The sequence below is a fragment of the Oncorhynchus masou genome, chromosome 13, assembly GCF_036934945.1.
Source record: "Oncorhynchus masou masou isolate Uvic2021 chromosome 13, UVic_Omas_1.1, whole genome shotgun sequence".
In the NCBI taxonomy this organism is placed as follows: Eukaryota; Metazoa; Chordata; class Actinopteri; order Salmoniformes; family Salmonidae; genus Oncorhynchus; species Oncorhynchus masou.
The window spans coordinates 60,799,224-60,824,233 of record NC_088224.1 but is presented as its reverse complement, the minus strand read 5'-3'; the positions used below and the strand labels follow the sequence as shown (position 1 = coordinate 60,824,233).

General features: G+C 41.9%; 1 protein-coding gene across 1 annotated transcript in view; it reads right to left on the bottom strand.

Annotated features, from left to right (window-relative positions):
- Positions 1–1,406: 1,406 nt before the first annotated feature.
- Positions 1,407–25,010, bottom strand: part of LOC135552762 (transmembrane protein 255B) — a 30,889-nt gene continuing 7,285 nt past the window's right edge. The window contains exons 4-9 of the mRNA XM_064984586.1: positions 19,457–19,546; positions 16,567–16,647; positions 16,283–16,368; positions 10,488–10,647; positions 6,446–6,562; positions 1,407–1,919 (exon numbers count right to left, since the gene is read on the bottom strand). Of these exons, the coding sequence (XP_064840658.1) occupies positions 1,773–1,919; positions 6,446–6,562; positions 10,488–10,647; positions 16,283–16,368; positions 16,567–16,647; positions 19,457–19,546 (681 nt within the window). The 3' untranslated portion in view covers positions 1,407–1,772. The remainder of the gene's footprint in view (positions 1,920–6,445; positions 6,563–10,487; positions 10,648–16,282; positions 16,369–16,566; positions 16,648–19,456; positions 19,547–25,010) is intronic.

The following is a 25,010-nucleotide window of genomic DNA, read 5'->3' as shown; positions in this document are numbered from 1 at the left end:
GACCTTTCTAGGGAGTTTTTCCTAGCCACTGTGCTTCTACAGCTGCATTGCTTGCTGTTTGGGGTTTTAGGCTGGGTTTCTGTACAGCACTTTGAGATATCAGCTGATGTAAGAAGAGCTTTATAAATAAATTTGATTTGGATGCCAGTTACTTTTGTCAGTTAAGTTATTTCAGAGAATTGTGCATTCTTATTTTTTGTGGCTGGGTGCCAATACATTTGAGCACATCTGTATATGTTGTAATTTCCCCCAAAGCTGTCCAGATGGTCAAAAAACATTCATTGTATTCTTTCTCACACTAAGTTCCTGAACCATTTCTTAATGTACTGTACGGATGAGATGCGAGTTTTCTGTGTATTACCTTATACTGCCTATGAAACTAACTAAAGCAATACAGAAGCGCCTGGGACAGAACAGCTACTCTATATTCTTCATTGACATGCGAGTGACATGAACACCAAAACACAAGGCACTCATCTTCTTACCAGACAGAAGCTCTCACATCCAGTTGCAGACCTGGATTCAAATTTAAATCATTTCAAATGCTTTAGCTGAGCTTGATTGAGCTTGCCTGGCGCAATGGAACCAATAGAATAGTCGAGAAGGTGCAAAACCTGCCCACCTGGCACTCCAGGCAGGCTAAAGCAAACGTGCAAAGTATTTGAAAGATTTCAAATAGTATTTGAACCAAGGTTTTCAGTTGCCTGAGAAAGGGAGGAGTCTAAACCAATGTTCTTCTGTTTTATTTTTGTCCTTTGAAATTCTTTGAGCCCTGGTGAGGAAAGAGTTGTTTTTTTAAAGAAAATCCCCAGATAATTACTCCATCCATCTTCTGTTTGTACATTTCCACAGTTGTTTCAAGTGGAATTGTGCAAGTAAATTACATTTGGATTTTGGGTTTATTGGTTTTTAGCCCTCACGAGTGGAATGTTTTATGAATCTGTCTTCGCTCCTTAAAATCAAAGGTGTATGTGTGTGAGTATGTCTGTCTGTCAATCGGAGGGGACATCTTGGGGAATTTTGGAGAATTGTCTCAGCTCTGTACCTTGTGTTTCTGTAACCAGGGGGAAGCACATTGCAAACAACATGTCTAAAGAAGGAAGAAAAAACACACAGAAGTTTCAGTTTGTGAGGTATGCATTGATTGACTACGGGCTTGATACTTCCGGACACATCCCCCTCTATGCCTATTGGGCTCAAAGAAAGAACAGTTCATATCACATAATGAGTTTTGGGCCCTAATGAAATAAAGGTCAACAATGCTACGGCAATGAAGAGGCCAGGCAGGCAACATCAAACAGAATCTCTAATGAATATGAGTGTCAGTGGGCAGCCCAGAAGAACCTAGAACAGTATGGCTGTCGGTCCATTAGTTAATTTAATCAGAAAAAAAGACTTAACTGACATGACTTGTTATTACTTTATTAGCAGATACAGTTGATTTTAAGATGTAGTATAAAAAAGTACATGTATTTTGTCAAACCACACATTTCACAAAAGGTCTTAAATAATGAGCCTTTTCACTCGTTTGTAGAATGCACATCATAAGACCAAAATAATTGACAAATCATTTGAAATAGCTCAACGTATTTACATTTCATATACAGACATTTTACACCATACCCAACAACTATTCTAAAATAAACTCCAAAATATAGATCCCCCTGGATGTCTTGTGACTGTCATGTCTCGGGCCAGGAGTGCCTGGAGGAAACTCCTGGCCCTAGTTGTATGACAAGTTGGCAACGGAACGCTGGAATAGGGAGGTTCATTCAGACAGAAAAGCTCTGTGGTTTGTAGGGCAGCAGGTTATAGAGCGGGGCGAAGGGAGGGGGGTTGGGGTCGGGATGGAGGGGTACTGATGGGTCACTCTGGGGGAACTCCTTCCCCGCCGCTGGGGCAAAGTATAAGGAGGCTCTCTGAAAGACGGAACAGAACAGAAAACACAAGCTTAGTTGGAATCAGCTAAACAGTATTGTTCCATTTGCTAATTTGCTCCATTTATAACTACACTCTACTTCTAGGTAAAGAATGGTTACAAAAATATTTTGAATTGAAACTCATGACCAGTTTGAATGGATAAGCAAATAAACGTAACAGATGCCAAATAAATAGATGCCAAATCAAACTAATCTTAATTTTCGGGAAAAACAATATTGTTCTATTTGTAACTGCACTAAACTTGGGAATAATTACAAACAGCAGGCTTTGAACATCACCTCTTTGAGTGGACAAAGAATTAGAAAGAAAACCAAGTTTAAAAGATTCCAAATAAAAAAATGAGATTCCAAATGGAGGTAGGTCTAATGTTTCTCAGACAAGTTCTTGTTTTCTGGGGGTTTATTGGTTGGACAGTGTTCTTGTTGGATGCATGAACCTGGTATGATCTACTAGGGCTACTTGGTGCTTTCTGTCTTTCAAGCAGCCAGTAGTTGCAAAGCTGGGTTTTAATACAGAGGGTAAGGTAGACAGACGGTGGGCAGAGGAGGGGAGGGCAGCAGGACAATATGGGATGGTAGATGGAGCTGAGTCCTCCCAGAACATCCGTGAGTTTCCATTCAATGTACAGTATCTCACTCCTTTCTCTCACCTATGGTTTTACAAGACCAATTACCAGTAACAGGACGACTTGAGCTCAAGACCGAAACATAGTTGCTGTTGAAATATAGTGCATTTGGAAAGTATTCAGACCCCTTCACCTTTTCCACAACAAAGTACTGATTTAAAGGGTCTGATGTATGTAAATGTAAATGTGATTTTTTTTTATTTTTTATTTTATACATTTGCAAACATTTCAAAAAATCTGTTTTTGCTTTGTCCTAATGGGGTAGTGTGTGTAGATCGATGAGGGGGGCGGATTCATCCATTTTAGTATAAGGCTGTATCGTAACAAAATGTGGAAAATGTCAAGGGGTCTGAACACTTTCCAAATGCACTGTACATCTTTGGCGTCCTGGAAAAACCTTGGCAGGCTCTATTTTTGGCCGTTGTTAAGGCGGAGGTAGTGTCAAACGCATGCTCTTTGGCAATTTCGCATGTACCAGCGTTGGTATTTTACCCTTCTTATATTAGCTTGCTTGCTCTGTGGGAGGAGTGGAGATATTTGAGGTGTGTCCTAAAAACGTGCGCCAATGTGCCAATTTCAAGCAGTGCTACTGGTGATACTTAAGACTCACCAAAAGCTGGTCTTAGCGGTAATGCAATTGGTCAAGTCAATAGACATTCCCGTTTTTTCTTTATATTGGATATTATTATTTTTTCTGATTGGCCAGTGAGTGGCCAAGCCTCGACACACCCACAACTTGTTTACTTACCAAAACTCCAGCCTGTTAGCTACTGCACCAATCATTCTGATTGTGAAAATTAAAAAATACAATCGGACACACCCTCAAACTTATAATGCTACTGCCAGATCTACCATTGCATTAAATGTATTAAAATAGAGCCCTGTATCTCCAAAAACGAAACTTTTCACAAACTGATTTGTTAAATATATTTTACAGTTTTTTTCGATTGCTAAACGACAGTGGACACAACTGGAGTCACATGTGCAAAACTCTAACTACAGTCTGCACAGCAGCAGTTCATGTGGACCAAACTCTAGTTCGTTTTTCATTGCTTGAACACAGTTTTCAAAACTCTACACACTTATCCCATGACTTTAACCACAACCTGCACAACACTGTGGATTTATAGCACTTTGTTCAAATGCTAACACACTGCTGTCAAAACTGTGAACCACACATTCAAAACGGAATAGATTTCAGCCTTGTGCCTTTCAAACACTGCTGATTGCAATTTCAGCTGAAAGGCAAAGCAGGTGTCTTGTTTTAGACTTGTTAGTGAACACACACACATATTACAGTATATATAGGTAGAGCTCAGAAAGACTCATTTTGGAAATGGAACAAGGAAGATGGGTTCGTGGAGGGAGAAGGGTGGCAGGGAGAGGGCGGATGCGTGGAGGAAGACAAAGAAGACAAAGAGCTGTTATTTCAGATTAAATAAGGGCTACACTTATAGACCATGTCGTGAACCATGGTCTCTTAATGAGAGAGGCAGGGTTGAGGGTGCAACCCAATCTGCAAAGATCCACAGTGGCATCTGTAATGCGAATTTTCCATCATACAAACAGGTGAGAGTTACATCCTTACAGTAAATGAAAACATTACAGGAATCTATTTTGTATTGCAATTATATAATATTTACACAGATATATATTACAGTAAGTTTGACTGTAAAATATATTTTTACAACAGGACCCAAAGGCTGCCCCCAACAGGGGGAAGAGGAAAAATATTTTCAGATGCGCAGGAAAATGCTATTGTTGACATGGTTGTTGTCAACAATGCAATAAAACTGCGGGAGATTCAAGATAGAGTGCTGGCTGATAATGATATATTTGACCATGTTAATTCTGTCAGCACAACAACTATTGCTTGAGTCCTAAAGAAACACCAAGTTACAATGAAACTGTTATACACTGTACCGTTCGAGAGAAACAGTGAACGGGTAAAAGAGCAAAGATACCAATATGTCCAGGTAAGACGTCTGAGGTTACGTACACAGCTATACAAAATATTTACAGTTAAAAAAAACACTAGCATTTCTACAGTAAAACTGTGCACTTACTGTTTTTCAGAGAGTAATGGAGGTGGAAGCACTGGAAAGACCACATTCATTTGTATTTATCGATGAAGCTGGATTTAACCTTGCCAAAACACGGCGCAGAGGAAGGAATGTTATAGGTCAAAGGACCACTGTGGAGGTTCCAGGCCAAAGGGGGGGAAATATCACCATGTGTGCTGCAATGGCCAATGATGGTTTGCTTCTCAACACACCACTCATTGGCCCATACAACACAGAAAGGCTTATAGCTTTCCTAGAACAGCTCTATGCTCAGCTAGTGCCAGCAGAACAGGGGGAGCCAGTAAGAAACCCCCAAATTTTTGTCATAGTTTGCGATAACGTTGCTTTTCACCACTCTGCAGCTGTCACAGATTGGTTTGCAGCACATCACAGATTTATGGTTTTGTACCTGCCTGCATATTCACCCTTCCTCAACCCAATAGAGGAGTTTTTCTCTGCCTGGAGGTGGAAAGTGTTTGGTCACCACCCACATGACCAAATGTCTCTTTTGGAAGCCATGCGTGCCGGATGTGAGGACACGAGTCCAGAGGACTGCCAGGCACTCCAGAAGGTTCTTCCCCAGGTGCATGGCAAGAGAAAACATTAGATGTGATGTTGAAGAAAACCTGTGGCCTGATGCTAGAGAGAGGCAGGATTAGCCCCTCAATTATTTGTTTGAATTACAGTATGTACTTTTAGTTTCTACCTTTTTTTTCTCATTACTGTAATTCCGTAAATTACTACAGACTATTGAAGCAAACTGCTAATTTTCATTTACCTTAAAGAATTGTTATGTTCTAAAAATTGTAATAAATCATGTGAAAGAATGTCACTCTTTTCTTTGAAGAAAATATTACTTTGTATGAAGTCACTGAAATTGTTCAAACTGTAAAGATGAAAAGTTTGTATTTTCTGTATTGGTGTTTGATGCCAGTGTTTTTACTCTCAGTGTGTTCTGAGTGACAGTGTATGTTATCTCAGTGAGGGTTGTGCATAGTGTTTGGCTGCACTGAGCGTGTTTTGAGCCATGTGTTAAGAGTTGTGTTGCTTGGAATGAGTTTTGCAGGTGATGTGAACTGTTTAGCTCAGGTGACTGTTGGTAGTGCAGACTGTAGTTAGAGTTTTCTACATGTGACTCCAGTTGTGCCCACTGACGTTTAGCAATCGAAAAAAAATGTAAGATGGATTACCATACAGTCCCGGATGTTCACAAGGTGTTTGGAGTGACTTTGATTGGTCTTAAAGTCATTAAACTTTCACTGCACATTTTTTTTTTTTTTTTTTTACACACATTGAAAGTAGTCATTCGCTTGAAAAAAAAACCTAAACGGTTACAAGGAGATACCAGGTTTATCCAGGATGGCAATGATTTATTTCTACAACCTCCGCTTCAGTCTTGGGCTTAATTGATCTAGTAAAATCATAGCAGAGAAATGGGTCCGATTCATTATATGGAAACAGCAACTGTGTGTCATGAGCCTTACCTGTGTGGGTAGGCAAGCAGGGTTAGGGATAGGGACACACTTTTTACAGTAAAAGTCACTTCAACACTGAAGATTCAGCAGCAATTTTATCGTTGTGTTTTGCAATAAATAGGTTTCATGGTGTGATTATCATGCAATTCATGCGGATGTAGTTTTTTTATGTGTTCAATATCTGTGAAAGATGTTTGCTTTGCTCTTATCTGTTACAATACTAACAGGAGTGGAGGGTGTGAGCAAACAGAATTACGAGTGTGTGTGTGTGTGTGTGTGTGTGTGTGTGTGTGTGTGTGTGTGTGTGTGTGTGTGTGTGTGTGTGTGTGTGTGTGACTTACCGGGTAGAGGTGTTGGTGTCCTTTGTTGGTGCTGTCCATCAGCAGGGGGGCAGTGGGGGAGGAAAGACATCCACCCTCTGAGAGATGAGATGACAGCAGGGTCACTGAGCTGCTCCTCTGTCAAACACATACACAAAGAGAGACACACACAAACACATTTTAGAATGTTGTGAAATGCGTTGTGATCCTCTTTGTGTGTATTCTGAAATACACACACAAACAAACACAAAACCGCTTGTTCACACACACACACACACACACCCTGACACGCTGCTCATCAACCAGAAGTGGTGGGGAGAGAGATTTATAGCGATGCTGTGTTATTTGGACAAGACAGGAAGGGTTGGGGGATCCTGGGGTGGAAGGGGAGAGCTCAGATTTCTAAGAAACAATTATCTCTGACGTTGATGTGTGTCTTCCTGGGCTATGCCCTGCTGTGTCTCCCAGCTCTACCCAGCTCTACCACAACACAGAACATAAGCTCCTTCTTCTAATTCAATCAGGGCCGGTTTGCTGTTCTGGTTCTACTGGGGACATTTAACATAGGATGATCGCCAGACAGATATCTTTCTTTCCTCTTAAGTGAGTCGTGACATTTCTAATCTGGATTGCCGGGAAACTAAAAGACACACTTTTGTATTTGATTTGATCATCAGAAAGGTATGAATATGTCTTTCCCAACCCCCATCAAGTCCTTCAAAGCTTTGCTCAGATATGATAGCAGACAGACCTGGGTTCAAACAAGATTGTAAATAATTGTAAATACTTGATCTGTGCTTGATTGAGCTTGCCTGGCTTAATGGAACGATAAAATAGTTCCAAAACTGTAAACCCTGCACATCTGGCACTCCAGGCAGGCTAAAAACAACACTGACAGTATTTGGACAATTTCATAGCAGAAGAACAATGATAGCAGAAGGTCTTGTAAAGTTTAACGGCTTCCCGGCCCACACCCCTACCGGCTCACACTGTTCCATCTTGACACCATATGTCCATAGGAGTCATCCTGATACATCATCTGGGAGATTGTCTGTAATTTGATACCTCTGCTACTCTCCACAACTATCTCTTGCTGTGTTTGTCCTCAACAGAGGCTTCACCTCCACTCCTCTGGAACACGGTACACCTTGTATGGACTCACTGTACTCTATTGTATCAACACCAGTCTCATCAATAGCACTATAGGTGCAATCAAGCAACAGTTATGCAATTTGCCTCCACTCACTTAAAGGAACCGATACTCTAGATCCTTCATCGCTCGAGTCAAAAGTTGTGCACTATAATAGGGAATAGGGCTTCAAACACATAAAGCACTTAAAGTGAGTTGTGTTTTCAGATCTCAGAGGTCTTCTATTGGGATAAGTCCATGTCCCAGGTCATCTCTTTTGTAGATTCATCTCGATCAAATGGAAAAGATAAGCACTCTGGGCTCCCAAGTGGCGCAGCAGTCTAAGGCACTGCCTCTCAGTGCTAGAGGCGTCACTACAGACCCTGGTTAGATTCCAGGCTGTATCACAACCGGCCGTGATTGGGAGTCCCATAGGACAGCACACAATTGGCCCAGCGTCGTCCAGGTTAAGTCGTCATTGGAAATAAGAATTTATTCTAACTGACTTGCCTAGTTAAATAAAGGTTAAATAACATTAAAATAAATAAATATAACTTCCAGATTTGTTGTGCTTATGTTTTCCATTCATTTGAGGTTGAGGAGGCACATACAGTGGGGCAAAAAAGTATTTAGTCAGCCACCAATTGTGCAAGTTCTCCCACTTAAAAAGATGAGACAGGCCTGTAATTTTCATCATAGGTACACTTCAACTATGACAGACAAAATTAGAAAATAAAATCCAGAAAATCACATTGTAGGATTTTTTATGAATTTATTTGCAAATTATGGTGGAAAATAAGTATTTTGTCAATAACAAAAGTTTACTTCAATACTTTGTTATATACCCTTTGTTGGCAATGACAGAGGTCAAATGTTTTCTGTAAGTCTTCACAAGGTTTTCACACACTGTTGCTGGTATTTTGGCCCATAACTCCATGCAGAGCTCCTCTAGAGCAGTGATGTTTTGGGGCTGTTGCTGGGCAACACGGACTTTCAACTCCCTCCAAAGATTTTCTATGGGGTCGAGATCTGGAGATTGGCTAGGCCACTCCAGGACCTTGAAATGCTTCTTACGAAGCCACTCTTTCGTTGACCGGGCGGTGTGTTCGGGATCATTGTCATGCTGAAAGACCCAGCCACGTTTCATCTTCAATGCCCTTGCTGATGGAAGGAGGTTTTCACTCAAAATCTCACGATACATGGCCCCATTCATTCTTCCCTTTACACGGATCATCCTGGTCCCTTTGCAGAAAAACAGCCCCAAAGCATGATGTTTCCTCCCCCATGCTTCACAGTAGGTATGGTGTTCTTTGGATGCAACTCAGTATTCTTTGTCCTCCAAACACAACGAGTTGAGTTTTTACCAAAAAGTTTAATTTTGGTTTCATCTGACCATATGACATTCTCCCAATCTTCTTCTGGATCATCCAAATGCTCTCTAGCAAACTTCAGACGGGCCTGGACATGTACTGGCTTAAGCAGGGGGACACATCTGGCACTGCAGGATTTGAGTCCCTGGTGGCGTAATGTGTTACTGATGGTAGGCTTTGTTACTTTGGTCCCAGCTCTCTGCAGGTCATTCACTCGGTCACCCTGTGTGGTTCTGGGATTTTTGCTCACCGTTCTTGTGATCATTTTGACCCCACGGTGTTAGATCTTGCATGGAGCCCCAGATCGAGGGAGATTATCAGTGGCCTTGTATGTCTTCCATTTCCTAATAATTTCTCCCACCGTTGATTTCTTCAAACCAAGCTGCTTACCTATTGCAGATTCAGTCTTCCCAGCCTGGTGCAGGTCTACAATTTTGTTTCTGGTGTCCTTTGACAGCTCTTTGGTCTTGGCCATAGTGGAGATTTGAGTGTGACTGTTTGAGGTTGTGGACAGGTGTCTTTTACAGTGATAACAAGTTCAAACAGGTGCCATTAATACAGGTAACGAGTGGAGGACAGAGGAGCCTCTTAAAGAAGAAGTTACAGGTATGTGAGAGCCATAAAACTTGCTTGTTTGTCGGTGACCAAATACTTATTTTCCACCATAATTTGCAAATAAATTCATTACAAATCCTACAATGTGATTTTCTGGATTTTTTTTTTTTCATTTTGTCTGTCATAGTTGAAGTGTACCTATGATGAAAATTACAGGCCTCTCTCATCTTTTTAAGTGGGAGAACTTGCACAATTGGTGGCTGACTAAATACTTTTTTGCCCCACTGTAGCTGGATCTACACAACCTGAAAACATCTGAGAAACTTTGAATTTGGAGTGTAATTTCCCTAAAATGTCCTTATAATGAATAACACAGTATACCCTTGATTCAATCCGTAGAGCTGAAGACCTGTGCTGCAGCGCGATAGAAATTTAAAGGCAATTTTCCCGCGTTCGCAGAGACTGCATTTATGGTAAACGCTTAATACAGTATGTCGGCTCAATCGAAAATTATATTGAAATTTCAATCGCGCTACAGCTCAGACCTTCAGCGCTACGAATTGAATCAAGTACAATATTAACCTGTGAGCCCGAGGAATGTAACTGTATAAATAACACGGCAAAGTATTTCAGAACCATGGACAGCTACAGTTAGCCAGTGCATGAGAAAGGCGCTGATGGTTCAGCTCCACTGCAGTGGAGAGCTCCACTACAGGCGGGCCATGTCCCGCACCCAACACCGCTCATTATGAGCTGTTGCCACACACCTGTGGGCTACTGAGAAGAATGTTTGGAATGGGCAGGAGCAGGCCTGCAGGGCAAGAGAATGCCACCTGATTTTGATTATTTTTCCCAATCCCCTTTCTCCAGGTTTAATACAATATGGAATAAAATCTGGATATGATTAAACTGCAAGTACTGATTAAGACTCCTGATTGTTCACCACAAACCTTTAAGCATTGCACAAGTACATTTGTGTGCAATTTTAGCCACAGCCTGTCTCTCTCACCTGGTCCTTGATGCTTCCCAGCACAGCAGTGGTCAGGATACCCAGGAAGAAGGCCACCAGGTTGAGGCTGGTCAGCACCCAGATCAACACGTACAGGGACAGCACGTCCCCGCAGCTCTGCACACCCACAAACTCATAGTAGTTGTTCATGTAGCCCCCACTACAACACAGGACAACAGAATGTCACTAACAACAAATCCTTTAACAATATTATTATATTTATGCTATTAATATACCATTCATAGAATAACATTAGGCTACTTTATAAAGCAGCTAGTATGAAATGAGTTGGGCAGGACCAGGAGTTCTCGCAGTCCATTGTTTTTTATTTAACCTTTATTTTGACAGGGAAGTCATACTGAGACTATTGTCTCTTTTTCAGATACAATATCCAAAATTACAAAACATATTAAGAAAAAGACACATTCATCAACATAGAGGTCATTACTCTGAACGGACCAAGTGAGACCAGTGACCTCATTTATAAAAATGTTCTTAGATTTATACTTGAAGTTAGTCGTAAGATCCTTTCCGACTGTGTGCTTACGTTGGATTCATAAAACATACTGAACATAAAAAACCTTGCTTACGCAGCTTCTAAGAAGCCCATTTGTAACTTACGCACCTGTGATCTATAAATCTCAAATTAACTTTGAATTGACGGCACCTGAACGAGCCTTACAATCAGTGATATCCCCTTGTAGAATGCTAGCAAAAATGAGGGTTTAGTCAGGAATAGCCATGGACCGAAAGAGAAAAGCAAACTTTTTGGAAGTCGAGATCACGGCGATGGTAGAGGAGATTGAAGACAGGCAGCACGTATTATTCAGTGGACTAAATAGTGGGTTGACAAACAAAGCCAAACAGGTATCTTGGGAGTGTGTCACCGCTGCAGTGAACGACGTGGGGCAGCAAGACAGAACTGTGGCTGATGTGAAAAAGAAATGGTCTGACCTTAAACTGCAAGGGATAAAAAGAATCGCCACACATAACCAGCAGCAAAATCACCTGCGTCAAGTCTAGACGTGGCATAGAGATAAGATCATTTCCACGTCAAAGTAAGGTTTCATAAATAACTACTTATATGTGGTTTTCTGCATAAGTCATACTTAAGATCAACATTGATTGTAAGTCTGTTTTATAAATGAGGCCCCAGAGCATCCACATAAAGGGCACAACAAAAACTAAAATCAGCTTTCCCCAACTCTGTGGAGACCGAAAGGGCCTCCAGTGTTATTCAAGCCTGGTTTGGTCATTTGTAAGTCTAAATTGAATTAATGATGATAGATACATAAGACATGAAAATGTTGCTCTCTCCTCACATACAAAGAGGCCCAACTAGTGCTGTTACGGTGACATATTACCGCCACACTGGCGTTCACGAGTCATGACGGCAGTCAAATTCCATGTGACCGTTTAGTCACGGTAATTAGGCTTCTCCAAGCTCTGATGCTGCTGATGGTTATTAGTGGCCTACTGAACTTGCTAACTGCTACCAAACTTGCTAACTGGACTCTATTGTCCCTCTAATAACTCTGACATCAATGCAAATGTATTTGAAAATCTAATCACACCACATGAGAGCCCATGAGCTCATGTTGCACAACATTTCTATAGGCTATGCAATTGCGTGAGAAAACAGAGTGATGGTCTCTGTTAAAAAGAGGAGGATCCCATGAGCTTTCTATAGGCTTACTATATTTATTTCTCAACTTCCTATTATTAAACAAGTTGCTTCTCTTTACAACAGGAGTATAGCCTACCTGGCTGGAATAAAAAATGAACCACTGGAAAAGCGTCATCCATTCGCTATTTAAGTGCATAGATGACATGTATTTCTGTTCCCGCTGCCCCTGTTTCGAGACAGGTGCATGATAATGGCCCATTGCCCAGCTAGTGTGCAGTAAGGCAAGAAACAACGTATGCCTTTTTTTGCAATTTTTTTCAAATCATAGTCGCGCACCTCATGTAGTCTAGCCCATAGTCCTATATGTTTTAATAAGGTTTGTATCGCAGCTAAAGTGGCCAAATAACGTCTTAACATTAAGCACATGAAACTGGTTTACAACAGGTGTAGAGCCTAACTGGCATACATAGGCAGTGTGTGAGTTTCAAGTTTGGGGAAGATCATTTTCACCATAAAAATGCACCTTTATAATAAACACATTACATGCATAGTCACGTTTTGCAGTCACTTTTGAGAATGGTGTTTTCCCACTAATTGATTGCATTTTGGAATATTGGCGCTTATAGCCTACTGCCATGTGCACATTGCTGCGCTTATAATGTGAAGGAATAGACTAACAGTTTATCAACATTGTAAGCTAAACGTTCTGATCTGTTCCGTCAGCCACATTGCTCACATTTATTTATGCTAGTGGTTGTATTCATTTGGGATCTATCGCATCCCACAACTGTCCCAGACTATGTTTGGAATATTTATTTCTTGCACAGAATAGGTAAACTTTTGCAAAATTGGGATAGTAGATCTCCTGACGTGCCAATGATGTGTCGTGATTACAGTGTTGTTTGATGAAGGCATTGTCTGTATAGTTTTTTTTGGCTTTTTCCCCCAGCATTGTCCCAGCCATATCCACGGCAGCAGGAAGAATTAAGTCCTCCACAATAGTATGGGGCTTGCCTGTCCTAGCCACTCGGTAGCTCACCATATAAGACGCTTCTAGCACCTTCTTATTAATGGTATCGGTTGCTATTATACAGGTCTTACTACTTGAAAATCGTCTTAATTCTCGCTCAAAAAACTCCCGTGGCTTATTTTTCAAATTGGCATGTTTTGTTTCTAAATGTCTGTGCAAGAGTGAATGTTTCATCGAGCTGTGAGATAGTACTTTTGTACATAAAACACACTGTGGCTGAGGAAAGGCACTACTCCCAATATACACTACCATTCAAAGGTTTGGGGATCACTTAGAAATTTCATTTTTTTTTAAAGAAAAGCACATTTTTTGTCCATTAAAATAACATAACATTTATCAGAAAAACAGTGTAGACTGTTAATGTTGTAAATCACTATTGTAGCTGGAAACGGCAGATTTTTTATGGAATATCTACATTGGTGTACTTTTTATTTATTTATTTTTATTTATTTCACCTTTATTTAACCAGGTAGGCAAGTTGAGAACAAGTTCTTATTTACAATTGCGACCTGGCCAAGATAAAGCAAAGCAGTTCGACACATACAACGACACAGAGTTACACATGGAGTAAAAAAAACATACAGTCAATAATACACTATAAACAAGTCTATATACGATGTGAGCAAATGAGGTGAGATAAGGGAGGTAAAGGCAAAAAAAGGCCATGGTGGCAAAGTAAATACAATATAGCAAGTAAAACACTGGAATGGTAGATTTGCAATGGAAGAATGTGCAAAGTAGAAATAAAAATAATGGGGTGCAAAGGAGCAAAATAACAGAGGCCCATTATCAGCAACCATCACTCCTGTGTTCCAATGGCACGCTGTGTTAGCGAATCCAAGTTTATCATTTTAAAAGGCTAATTGATCATTAGAAAACCCTTTTGCAATTATGTTAGCACAGCTGAAAATGGTTGTTTCTGATTAAAGAAGCAATAAAACTGGCCTTCATTATTCTAGTTGAGTATCTGGAGCATCAGCATTTGTGGGTTCGACTACAGGCTCAAAATGGACAGTTACAAAGAGCTTTCTTCTGAAACTCGTCAGTCTATTCTTGTTCTGAGAAATGAAGGCTATTCCATGGGAGAAATTACCAAGAAACTGAAGATCTCGTACAATGCTGTGCACTACTTCCTTCACAGAACAGCGCAAACTGTCTCTAACCAGAATAGAAAGAGGAGTGGGAGGCCCCGGTGCAAAACTGAGCAAGAGGACAAGTACATTAGAGTGTCTAGTTTGAGAAACAGACACCTCACAAGTCCTCAACTGGCAGCTTCATTAATCTCTTACACTTATGGTGGCGCTATTTCATTTTTGGAAGAAAAACGTTCTCGTTTTAAACAAGATATTTTGTCACAAAAAGATGCTCGACTATGCATATAATTGCTACTGTTCGAAAGAAAACACTCTGACGTGTCCAGAAATACAAATATCTTCTCTGTGCGTGCCCTTTAACGTGAGCTTCAGGCAAAACCAAGATGACTTGGCATCCAGGAAATGACAAGGATTTTTGAGGCTCTGTCTTTCATGATCTCCTTATATGGCTGTGAACGCAAGAGGAATGAGTCTGCCCTTTCTGTCGTTTCCCCAAGGTGTCTGCAGCATTGTGACGTATTTGTAGGCAGATCGTTGGAAGATTGACCATAAGAGACCACATTTACCACGTGTCCGCCCGGTGTCCTGCGCCGAAATTGGTGCGCAAAAGTCACCTGCCAGTATTTTTCCATGGGGCACAGAGAGAGAAGCAAGCTTCCACGAACTGCATGTCAATGAAGAGATATGTGAAAAAACACCTTGAGGATTGATTCCAAACAACGTTTGCCATGTTTCGGTCGATATTATGTAGTTAATCCGGAAAAAGTTTCACGTTGTAGGTGACTGCATTTTCGGTTCGTTTCGTTAGCCAGGCGCAATGTAGAAAACGGAACGATTTCTCCTACACACAGACGCTTTCAGGAAACACTGCGCATTTGGTATGTGGCTGGGAGTCTCCTCATTGAAAACATCAGAAGCTCTTCAAAGGTAAATGATTTTATTTATTTGGTTATCTGGCTTTTGTGAAAATGTTGCGTGCTACATGCTACACAAAATGCTATGCTAGCTTTGCATACTCTTACACAAATTAGTCAATTTCTATGGTTCAAAAGCATATTTTGAAAATCTGAGATGACAGTGTTGTTAAGAAAAGGCTAAGCTTGAGAGCAAACACATTATTTTAATTTTATTTGCGATTTTCAGAAATCGTTAACGTTGCGTTATGCTAATGAGCCTGAGGCTTAGTCACAATCCCGGATCCGGGATGGGGAGTTTCAAGAGGTTAAATAGTACCCGCAAAACACCAGTCTCAACGTCAACAGTGATTAGGCGATTCCGGGATGCTGGCCTACTGGGGACAATAAAAGGCCAGTCTTAAATGTGCAGTTTTGTCACACAACACAATGCCACAGATGTCTACATTTTGAGGGAGCGTGCAATTGGCATGCTGACTGCAGGAATGTCCACGGCAGAGAATATGGCAGAGAGAAAGCAGAGGACTTTCTCACTGTATGGATCCTGCCTGCACATACACTATACGAGCCGGAGATTACCAACTAGGTGCTGTAGAAGCAAGCAGTAAATTGCAGAGCAGTGAGCCAAAACACCGGTCAACAAGTTAAAGAAAGACAGGTAGTAGGAGCATTCGCTTACCAATGAGCAGCGTGGTGTGAATGAGCGTGGAGTGAAGGAGCTGTGAATGATGTCTCATGAGGGCAGTGGGAAGAGAGATGAGGTGGTCTGTACACCATTCAACCTGGCTAGGAAACCCTCATCGCTAGTTTGAGCCTACTTCAGCTTAAATAGGGCACAATCACTCCATACCTTATCATGGTGATAGCTAATGTGTGAAGAGCATTCTGGCACAAAATGCCTTCCAAGCATCACACAGGTGGGTGGGTGGGTGGGTTCCACACATTGCTGATGTGAGGGGTGCGTTATCACATATACTGTATATAAAGTTATTTTAGTTAGATGATTAAAGTTAGTTAGATTATTACCGGTTGGATCTGCGGCTTATCAGACCTGCTTTCAATGAGAAATCTGTTGGGTCGTACACAAAGCTACATGATGGATCTTTACTGTATGTGCATCTTTGACTCACTTGGCACAGTCATAAAGGTCGCAGCAGTAGCAGGTCCCACTGCGTACCTTCATAGTACATGACTCCGTGAGACCCTGGCACGTTACCTGCAAGAGGAGGCAGACACTCTAATCAACAGTATTGAGTGACAGGTACAGTACAAGCAGAGATTAGTCAAAGGTGATAGACCCCTCCCTTAAAATGTATTTTCCCCCTGCCAGACAGTATGTACTACACATATTTTCAGAATTGGACAGGATAGCTAACACGGTAAGTCATATTTCTATGTGTGCAGTTGTACTTACAGAGGCATAGTAATTCTCATAGATGTAGCTATTTCCACTTGTGTAAAACTGGCATCTCCCTGCTTTCAGAGGACGGACATCCTGGTGTGGGACAGACAGAGAGACATGATATCGTAATGCATGAGAGAATTGAATAGACTGCAGTTGTATGGTTTAAACACAGCTGCAATGACTCCATCCAATTCCAGCACATCCCTTTTGAATAGCATTTGCCAATTAGACTCCATATTGTTCTGGCATTGTAAAGTTCTCCTATAAAACAGATGATGGATGTAAATTATATATACACTAAGTGTACTAAACATTAGGAACACCTGCTCTTTCCATGACAGACTGACCAGGTGAGTCCAGATGAAAGTTATGACCCCTTATTGATGTCACCTGTTAAATCCACTTCAATCAGTGTAGATGATGGGGAGGAGGCAGGTTAAAGAAGAATTTGTAAGCCTTGAGACAATTGAGACAAGGATTGTGTGCCATTCAGAGAGGGAATGGGCAAGACAAAAGATTTAAGTGCCTTTGGACGGGGTATGGTAGTAGGTTCCAGGCGCACCGGTTTGAGTCTGTCAAAAACTGCAACGCTGCTGGGTTTTTCCACTCATGACAGTTTCCCGTGTGTATCACGACCCAAAGGACCTCCAGTGATACAACTATGGGAAGCATTGGAGTCAACATGGGCCAGCATCCCTGTGGAAAGCTTTACACACCCTGTAGAGTCCATGCCCTGACCAATTGAGGCTGTTCTGAGGGCAAACGGGGGTGCAACTCAATATTAGGAAGGTGTTCCTAATGTTTTGAACACTCAGTGTATACAGTGGTGTAAAGTGCTTAAGTTAAAATACTTTAAAGTACTACGTAAGTAGTTTTTTATGGGTATCTGTACCTTACTATTTATATTTTTGACAACTTTGATTTTTACTTCACTACATTCCTAAAAAAAATAATGTACTTTTTACTCCATACATTTTCCATGACACCCAAAAGTACTCCTTACATTTTGAATGCTCATCCCTACTGCCTCTGATCTGGACTCACTAAACACAAATGCATAATTTGTCAATTTTGTCTGAGTGTTGGAGTGTGCCTCTGGCTATCCGTACATTTAAAAAACAAGAAAATGGTACCGTCTGCTTGGATTAATATAAAGAATTTCAAATAATTTATACTTTTACTTTTGATACTTAAGTATATTTTAGCAATTACATTTACTTTTGATACTAAAGTATATTTAGAACCAAATACTTTTAGACTTTTATTGAAGTAGTATTTTACCGGGTGACTTTCACTTTTACCTGAGTAACTTTCTATTAAGGTATCCATAATTTTACTCAAATATGACAATTGGGTACTTTTTCCCACCACTGAGTATATACTGGAATCAGAAGATGTAAAATATATATACAGTATATGTTATGAATTTTGCAGGTTTTGCTAAGGCATTGTAAACAGATAGTAGTTATGTACTACGCTGTTCAACACATACTGTAGATAAGTATATCAACAAGTTGGACACTACGTTGGAACAAGTCAAGTCAACTCTGTTATTGACATTTGTAAATTACCGAATGCATACATATGAAGGATGTTTATTTGATCACCCAGTTGTAGGAGAACCTTCCTGAAAGCAGTAAATGTAAAACTTTTAGTGCAATTTCCACTTTTAAACTTTTAACCTGTTGATGCTCTGGGGGCGCTATTTCATTTTTGGATGAAAAACGTTCCCGTTTTAAACAAGATATTTTGTCACAAAAAGATGCTCGACTATGCATATAATTGATAGCTTTCGAAAGAAAACACTCTGACGTGTCCAGAACTACCAAGATATTTTCTGTGCGTGCCCTAGAACGTGAGCTTCAGGCAAAACCAAGATGAGACGGCATCCAGGAAATGAGCAGGATTTTTGAGGCTCTGTTTTCCATTGTCTCCTTATATGGCTGTGAATGCGAGAGGAATGAGCCTGCCCTTTCTGTCGTTTCCCCAAGGTGTCTGCAGCATTGTGACGTATTTGTAGGCAGATCATTGGAAGATTGACCATAAGAGACCACATTTACCAGTTGTCCGCCCGGTGTCCTGCGCCGAAATTGGTGCGCAAAAGCCAGCTGCCAGTATTTTTCCATGGGATACAGAGAGGAAAGCAAGCTTCCACGAACTGCATATCAATGAAGAGATATGTGAAAAAACACCTTGAGGATTGATTCCAAACAACGTTTGCCATGTTTCGGTCGATATTATGTAGTTAATTCGGAAAAAGTTTTACGTTGTAGGTGACTGAATTTTCGGTTCGTTTCGGTAGCCAGACGCAATGTAGAAAACGGAACAATTTCTCCTACACACAGACGCTTTCAGGAAAAACTGCGCATTTGGTATGTAACTGAGAGTCTCCTCATTGAAAACATCAGAAGCTCTTCAAAGGTAAATGATTTTATTTATTTGGTTATCTGGTTTTTGTGAAAATGTTGCGTGCTAAATGCTACTCAAAATGCTATGCTAGCTTTGCATACTCTTACACAAATTAGTCAATTTCTATGGTTCAAAAGCATATTTTGAAAATCTGAGATGACAGTGTTGTTAAGAAAAGGCTAAGCTTGAGAGCAGACGCATTATTTTCATTTTATTTGCGATTTTCAGAAATCGTTAACGTTGCGTTATGCTAATGAGCCTGAGGCTTTAGTCACGATCCCGGATCCGGGATGGGGAGTTCCAAGAGGTTAAACAGTCCTAGTTGAAGCTTTGGGATCAATGGTCTAATAAAATAACTTGCTTGCTATTTTCACACTGAATGAGAAATAAATTAGCTTTAAGTAAGATTTTCATTTCTGGTCACAATTGTCTCAAACCCCCTGTGATCTGTTGAGTTGAAAGACACACGTGGAGCAGCAACATTACTCACCACGTTGAAAACGATGAAGACGCCATCCACCACCAGACACAGGAAGGAGGCAATGATCCCGAAGCTGAGGAAAATAATGGCCGCCACAAGCTGGAGAGAACGGGAATAAGACGTTATTTGAAAAGATAGAAACATACATACATGACTGTGCACATGCTAGTCGGACTAATGTTCAACAACAAAACTAGGAAGACAGTGCACTGTATATATCCTCCCAAGTGGTTTGTAGCAATCCCACTGGGCACCAACATCAAGTCATCGTCTACTCTGTGTTGGTTCAAGGTAATTTACATGAAATGGCGTGGAAACAACGTTGATCCAACCAGCGTGTGCCCAGAAGACCAAATTATTGTTACAATAAACACACTTGGGAGCCTATATTGATTTAAGACATTGTCAGACAAAGTGCAAACAGCTGTGTCAAAGCAAACTTTCACTCAACTCAAGTGAAAAGAGAGAGACACAGGTTGAACGGTATGATGATGATTAAAAGATGATTAAAAGAGAAACACAGTATGAAGGAACACAGAGAAACACATGTAAAAAGCACAACAACTGTTTATGGTCAAAAGCATGTTATGTGCCCAGTGCCATTTAACCCAAGCTCTGTTGAGTAAAAACAGACTTCCTTTTTTAACATAATAATATTTACTTGCAACCCATGACTGGTTTCTGTCTTTTTGTCTGACAGTTCAGCTACCCTATCCTAACATCTAACTTGAGATCAGATGATGTCCAAAATAGCTGAGTAGATTCAACAAAATGTCACCCAGTATTAACACAATATCCCCACTGAGACAGAGAGAGAGAGCGAGAGAGAGAGAGAAAGCGAGAGAAAGAGAGAGTGAGTGAGTGAGTGAGTGTGAGAGAGAGAGAGAGAGAGAGGGAGGGAGGGAGGGAGGGAGGGAGGGAGGGAGGGAGGGAGGGAGGGAGGGAGGGAGGGAGGGAGGGAGGGAGGGAGGGAGGGAGGGAGGGAGGGAGGGAGGGAGGGAGGGAGGGAGGGAGGGAGGGAGAGAGAGAGAGAGAGAAAGCAGACAAAAATAAACAGATGCGGGAAGATTTGTGAACCTACGGGAAGCTTGGTCTGGGATGTGTTCATTACCCACTCTGCAAAAACTGGTTGCATCAATGTTGTTTCCATGTCATTTCAAAATATCTATCTGATGAAGTTGGATCAATGTGGAAAACTGATTTGATTGCAAAAAGTTATCAAGTTTCATATTTTGTTCACCCAACTTTTAACTTAAATCAAATGACATGGTGGGGGAAAAAATTACTTTGCAATCACATTAATTGACATCTCAACCAAATATAAATCAAAACTAGACATTGAAATTATATTTGTGCCCAGTGGGTAGGCAGCAAATTGAAGAAAACTGCCTGAAATTGGAAAGAACTACACGTGCAAACTTCAGGTCTGCTGAGCGCAAACGTTTTGAAAATTTTGTGCAACTTCTGCCGTGCATTTACTGTGAACACTGAGGCTGTACCCGCTTTAAGTTACAGTTATAACAGTGGCCAAGTAGGCAAACGTGGCTATTTGATCATAATGAAGGCCTATCAAATGGAGAAAATGCATCCCATAACATTTTAACATGGAAATAGCTGTTCTATCATTAAGCCTACAGTAGCAGACAACGAGTGGTGTTCAATGTAGGCCTACATTCCATGCGACTTTTGAAAACAATATATATTAACCTGTCTATCCACTTGTCCTTCAGACAAGGTGGTGACTGAAAATGTTATTGTTTGAGGCAAAAAAAAACACTTTACCAAATGAAATGCATTATTATTCCCATACCATTATTACAGAGAATAAGACAAATGATGCTACCCTTTGCCTATTGGCTACTTAGCTTATTCAAGCCTGTCTCAAAATACACTGCTCAAAAAAATTAAGGGAACACTAAAATAACACATCCTAAATCTGAATGAAGGAAATATTCTTATTAAATACTTTTTTCTTTACATAGTTGAATGTGCTGACAACAAAATCACACAAAAATGATCAATGGAAATCAAATTTATCAACCCATGGAGGTCTGGATTTGGAGTCACACTCAAAATTAAAGTGGAAAACCACACTACAGGCTGATCCAACTTTGATGTAATGTCTTTAAAACAAGTCAAAATGAGGCTCAGTAGTGTGTGTATGACCTCCCTACAACGCCTGTATGACCTCCCTACAACGCCTGGACATGCTCCTGATGAGGTGGCGGATGGTCTCCTGAGGGATCTCCTCCCAGACCTGGACTAAAGCATCTGCCAACTCCTGGACAGTCTGTGGATGGAGCGAGACATGATGTCCCAGATGTGCTCAGTTGGATTCAGGTCTGGGGAACAGGCGGGCCAGTCCATAGCAGCAATGCCTTCCTCTTGCAGGAACTTCTGACACACTCCAGCCACATGAGGTCTAGCATTGTCTTGCATTAGGAGGAATCCAGGGCCAACCACACCAGTATATATCCTCACAAGGGGTCTGAGGATCTCATATCGGTACCTAATGGCAGTCAGGCTACCTCTGGCGAGCACATGGAGGGCTGTGCGGCCCCCCAAAGAAATGCCACCCCACACCATGACTGACCCACCGCCAAACCGGTCATGCTGGAGGATGTTGCAGGCAGCAGAACGTTCTCCACTGCGTCTCCAGACTCTGTCACGTCTGTCACATGTACTCAGTGTGAACCTGCTTTCATCTGTGAAGAGCACAGGGCGCCAGTGGCGAATTTGCCAATCTTGGTGTTCTCTGGCAAATGCCAAACGTCCTGCACAGTGTTGGGCTGTATGCACAACCCCCACCTGTGGACGTCGGGCCCTCATACCACCCTCATGGAGTCTGTTTCTGACCGTTTGAGCAGACACATGCACATTTGTGGCCTGCTGGAGGTCATTTTGCAGGGCTCTGGCAGTGCTCCTCCTGCTCCTCCTTGCACAAAGGCGGAGGTAGCTGTCCTGCTGCTGGGTTGTTGCCCTCCTACGGCTTCCTCCACGTCTCCTGATGTACTGGCCTGTCTCCTGGTAGCGCCTCCATGCTCTGGACACTACGCTGACAGACACAGCAAACCTTCTTGCCACAGCTCGCATTGATGTGCCATCCTGGATGAGCTGCACTACCTGAGCCACTTGTGTGGGTTGTAGACTCCATCTCATGCTACCACTAGAGTGAAAGCACCGCCAGCATTCAAAAGTGACCAAAACATCAGCCAGGAAGCATAGGAACTGAGAAGTGGTCTGTGGTCACCACCTCCAGAACCACTCCTTTATTGGGGGTGTCTTGCTAATTGCCTATAATTTCCACCTGTTGTCTATTCCATTTGCACAACAGCATGTGAAATTTATTGTCAATCAGTGTTGCTTCCTAAGTGGACAGTTTGATTTTACAGAAGTGTGATTGACTTGGAGTTACATTGTGTTGTTTAAGTGTTCCCTTTATTTTTTTGAGCAGTGTACAACACTGCCTATTACAGACTACAATGGAAAGCACAGCCGAGAGCTGCCCAGTGACACAAGCCTACCAGACGAGCTAAATAACTTCTATGCTCGCTTCGAAGCAAGTAACACTGAAACATGCATGGGAGCATCAGCTGTTACGGACAACTGTGTCATCACACTCTCCGCAGCCGATGTGAGTAAGACCTTTATACAGGTCAACATTCACAAGGCCTCAGGTCCAGATGGATTACCAGGACGGGTACTCCGAGCATGCACTGACTGACTGGCAAGTGTCTTCACTGACATTTTCAACCTCTCCCTGTCTGAGTCTGTAATACCAACATGTTTCAAGCAGACCACCATAGTCCCTGTGCCCAAGAACACTAAGGTAACCTGCCTAAATGACTACCGACCCGTAGTACTCACATCTGTAGCAATGAAATGCTTTGAAAGGCTGGTCATGGCTCATATCAATACCATTATCACAGAAGCCCCAGACCCACTCCAATTTACATACCGCACCAACAGATCCACAGATGATGCAATCTTTATTGCACTCCACACTGCCCTTTCACACCTGGACCAAAATGAACACCTAAGTGAGAATGTTGTTCATTGACTACAGCTCAGCATTCAACACCATAGTGCCCTCAAAGCTCATCGCTAAACTAAGGACCCTGGGACTAAACACCTCCCTCTGCAAATGGATCCTGGACTTCCTGACGGGCCACCCCCAGGTGGTAAGGGTAGGTAACAACACATCCTCCACACTTATCCTCAACACGAGGGCCCCTCAGGGCATCATCATTAAGTTTGCTGATGATCAGTGGTAGGCCTGATCACTGACAACGATGTGACAGCCTATAGGGAGGTCAGAGACCTGACTGTGTGGTGCAAGTACAACAACCTCTCCCTCAACGTGATCAAGATGATTGTGGACTACAGGAAAAGTAGGACCGAGCACGCCCCCATTCTCATCGATGGGGCTACAGTGGAGCAGGTTGAGAGCGTCAAGTTCCTTGGTGTCCACATCACCAACAAACTAACATTGTACAAGCACACCAAGACAGTCGTGAAGAGGGCACGACAAAACCTATTCCCCCTCAGGAGACTGAAAAGATTTGGCATGGGTCCTCAGATTCTCAAAGGATTTTACAGCTGCACCATCGAGAGCATCCTGACGGGTTGCATCACTGCCTGGTATGGCAACAGCTCGGCTTCCGACCGCAAGGCACTACAGAGGGTAGTGCATACGGCCCAGCACATCACCGGGGCCAAGCTTCCTTCCATCCAGGACCTCTATACCAGGCGGTGTCAAAGGAAGGCCCTAAAAATGGTCAAAGACTCCAGCCACCCTAGTCATAGACTGTTCTCTCCGCTACTTCACGGCAAGCAGCACTGGAGTACCAAGTCTAGGTCCAAGAGGCTTCTAAACAGCTTCTACCCCCAAGACATAAGACTCCTGAACAGCTCATCAAATGGCTATCTCGACTAAGGACCCTTAGTCCCCCCCCCCCCCTACACTGCTGCTACTTTCTGTTATTATCTATGCATTGTCACTTTAATAACTCTACCTACATGTGCATATTACCTCGACACTGGTGCCCCCGCACATTGACTCTGTACCGGTACCCCTGTATATTGCCCCGCTTTAATTATTTGTTTTTCTCTTCCCTACCTTTTTTTTTGTATTTTCTTAAAACTGCATTGTTGGTTAAGGGCTTGTAAGTAAGCATTTCACTGTAAGGTCTACACCTGTTGTATTCGGCGCAAGTGACAAATACAATTTGATTTGATTTGATTTTTAGAAGAAGAAAAAAAGCTCTTGACCTGACTTGCTGTTCAAAGATGTCTAGAAATGCACACATATTGTATTCTTGTAGGAAGCAACCACTCCCCCATTACTGACTAGAAATTTGCTATAACAGGGCTAATAACTCACTTACTAGCAAAGAATATGAACAAATGTACACACCTGGCTGGCTACATGCAGCTCTAAGAAGCGCATCTACTTATGCTGTAAACACAGACCAGTTCAAAGTGACTGACACAGATCCATATATGGCAATGGTGTATTTGCATATAGGGATTCTGCAGCTCTGATTGATTATGGCGCACCGGT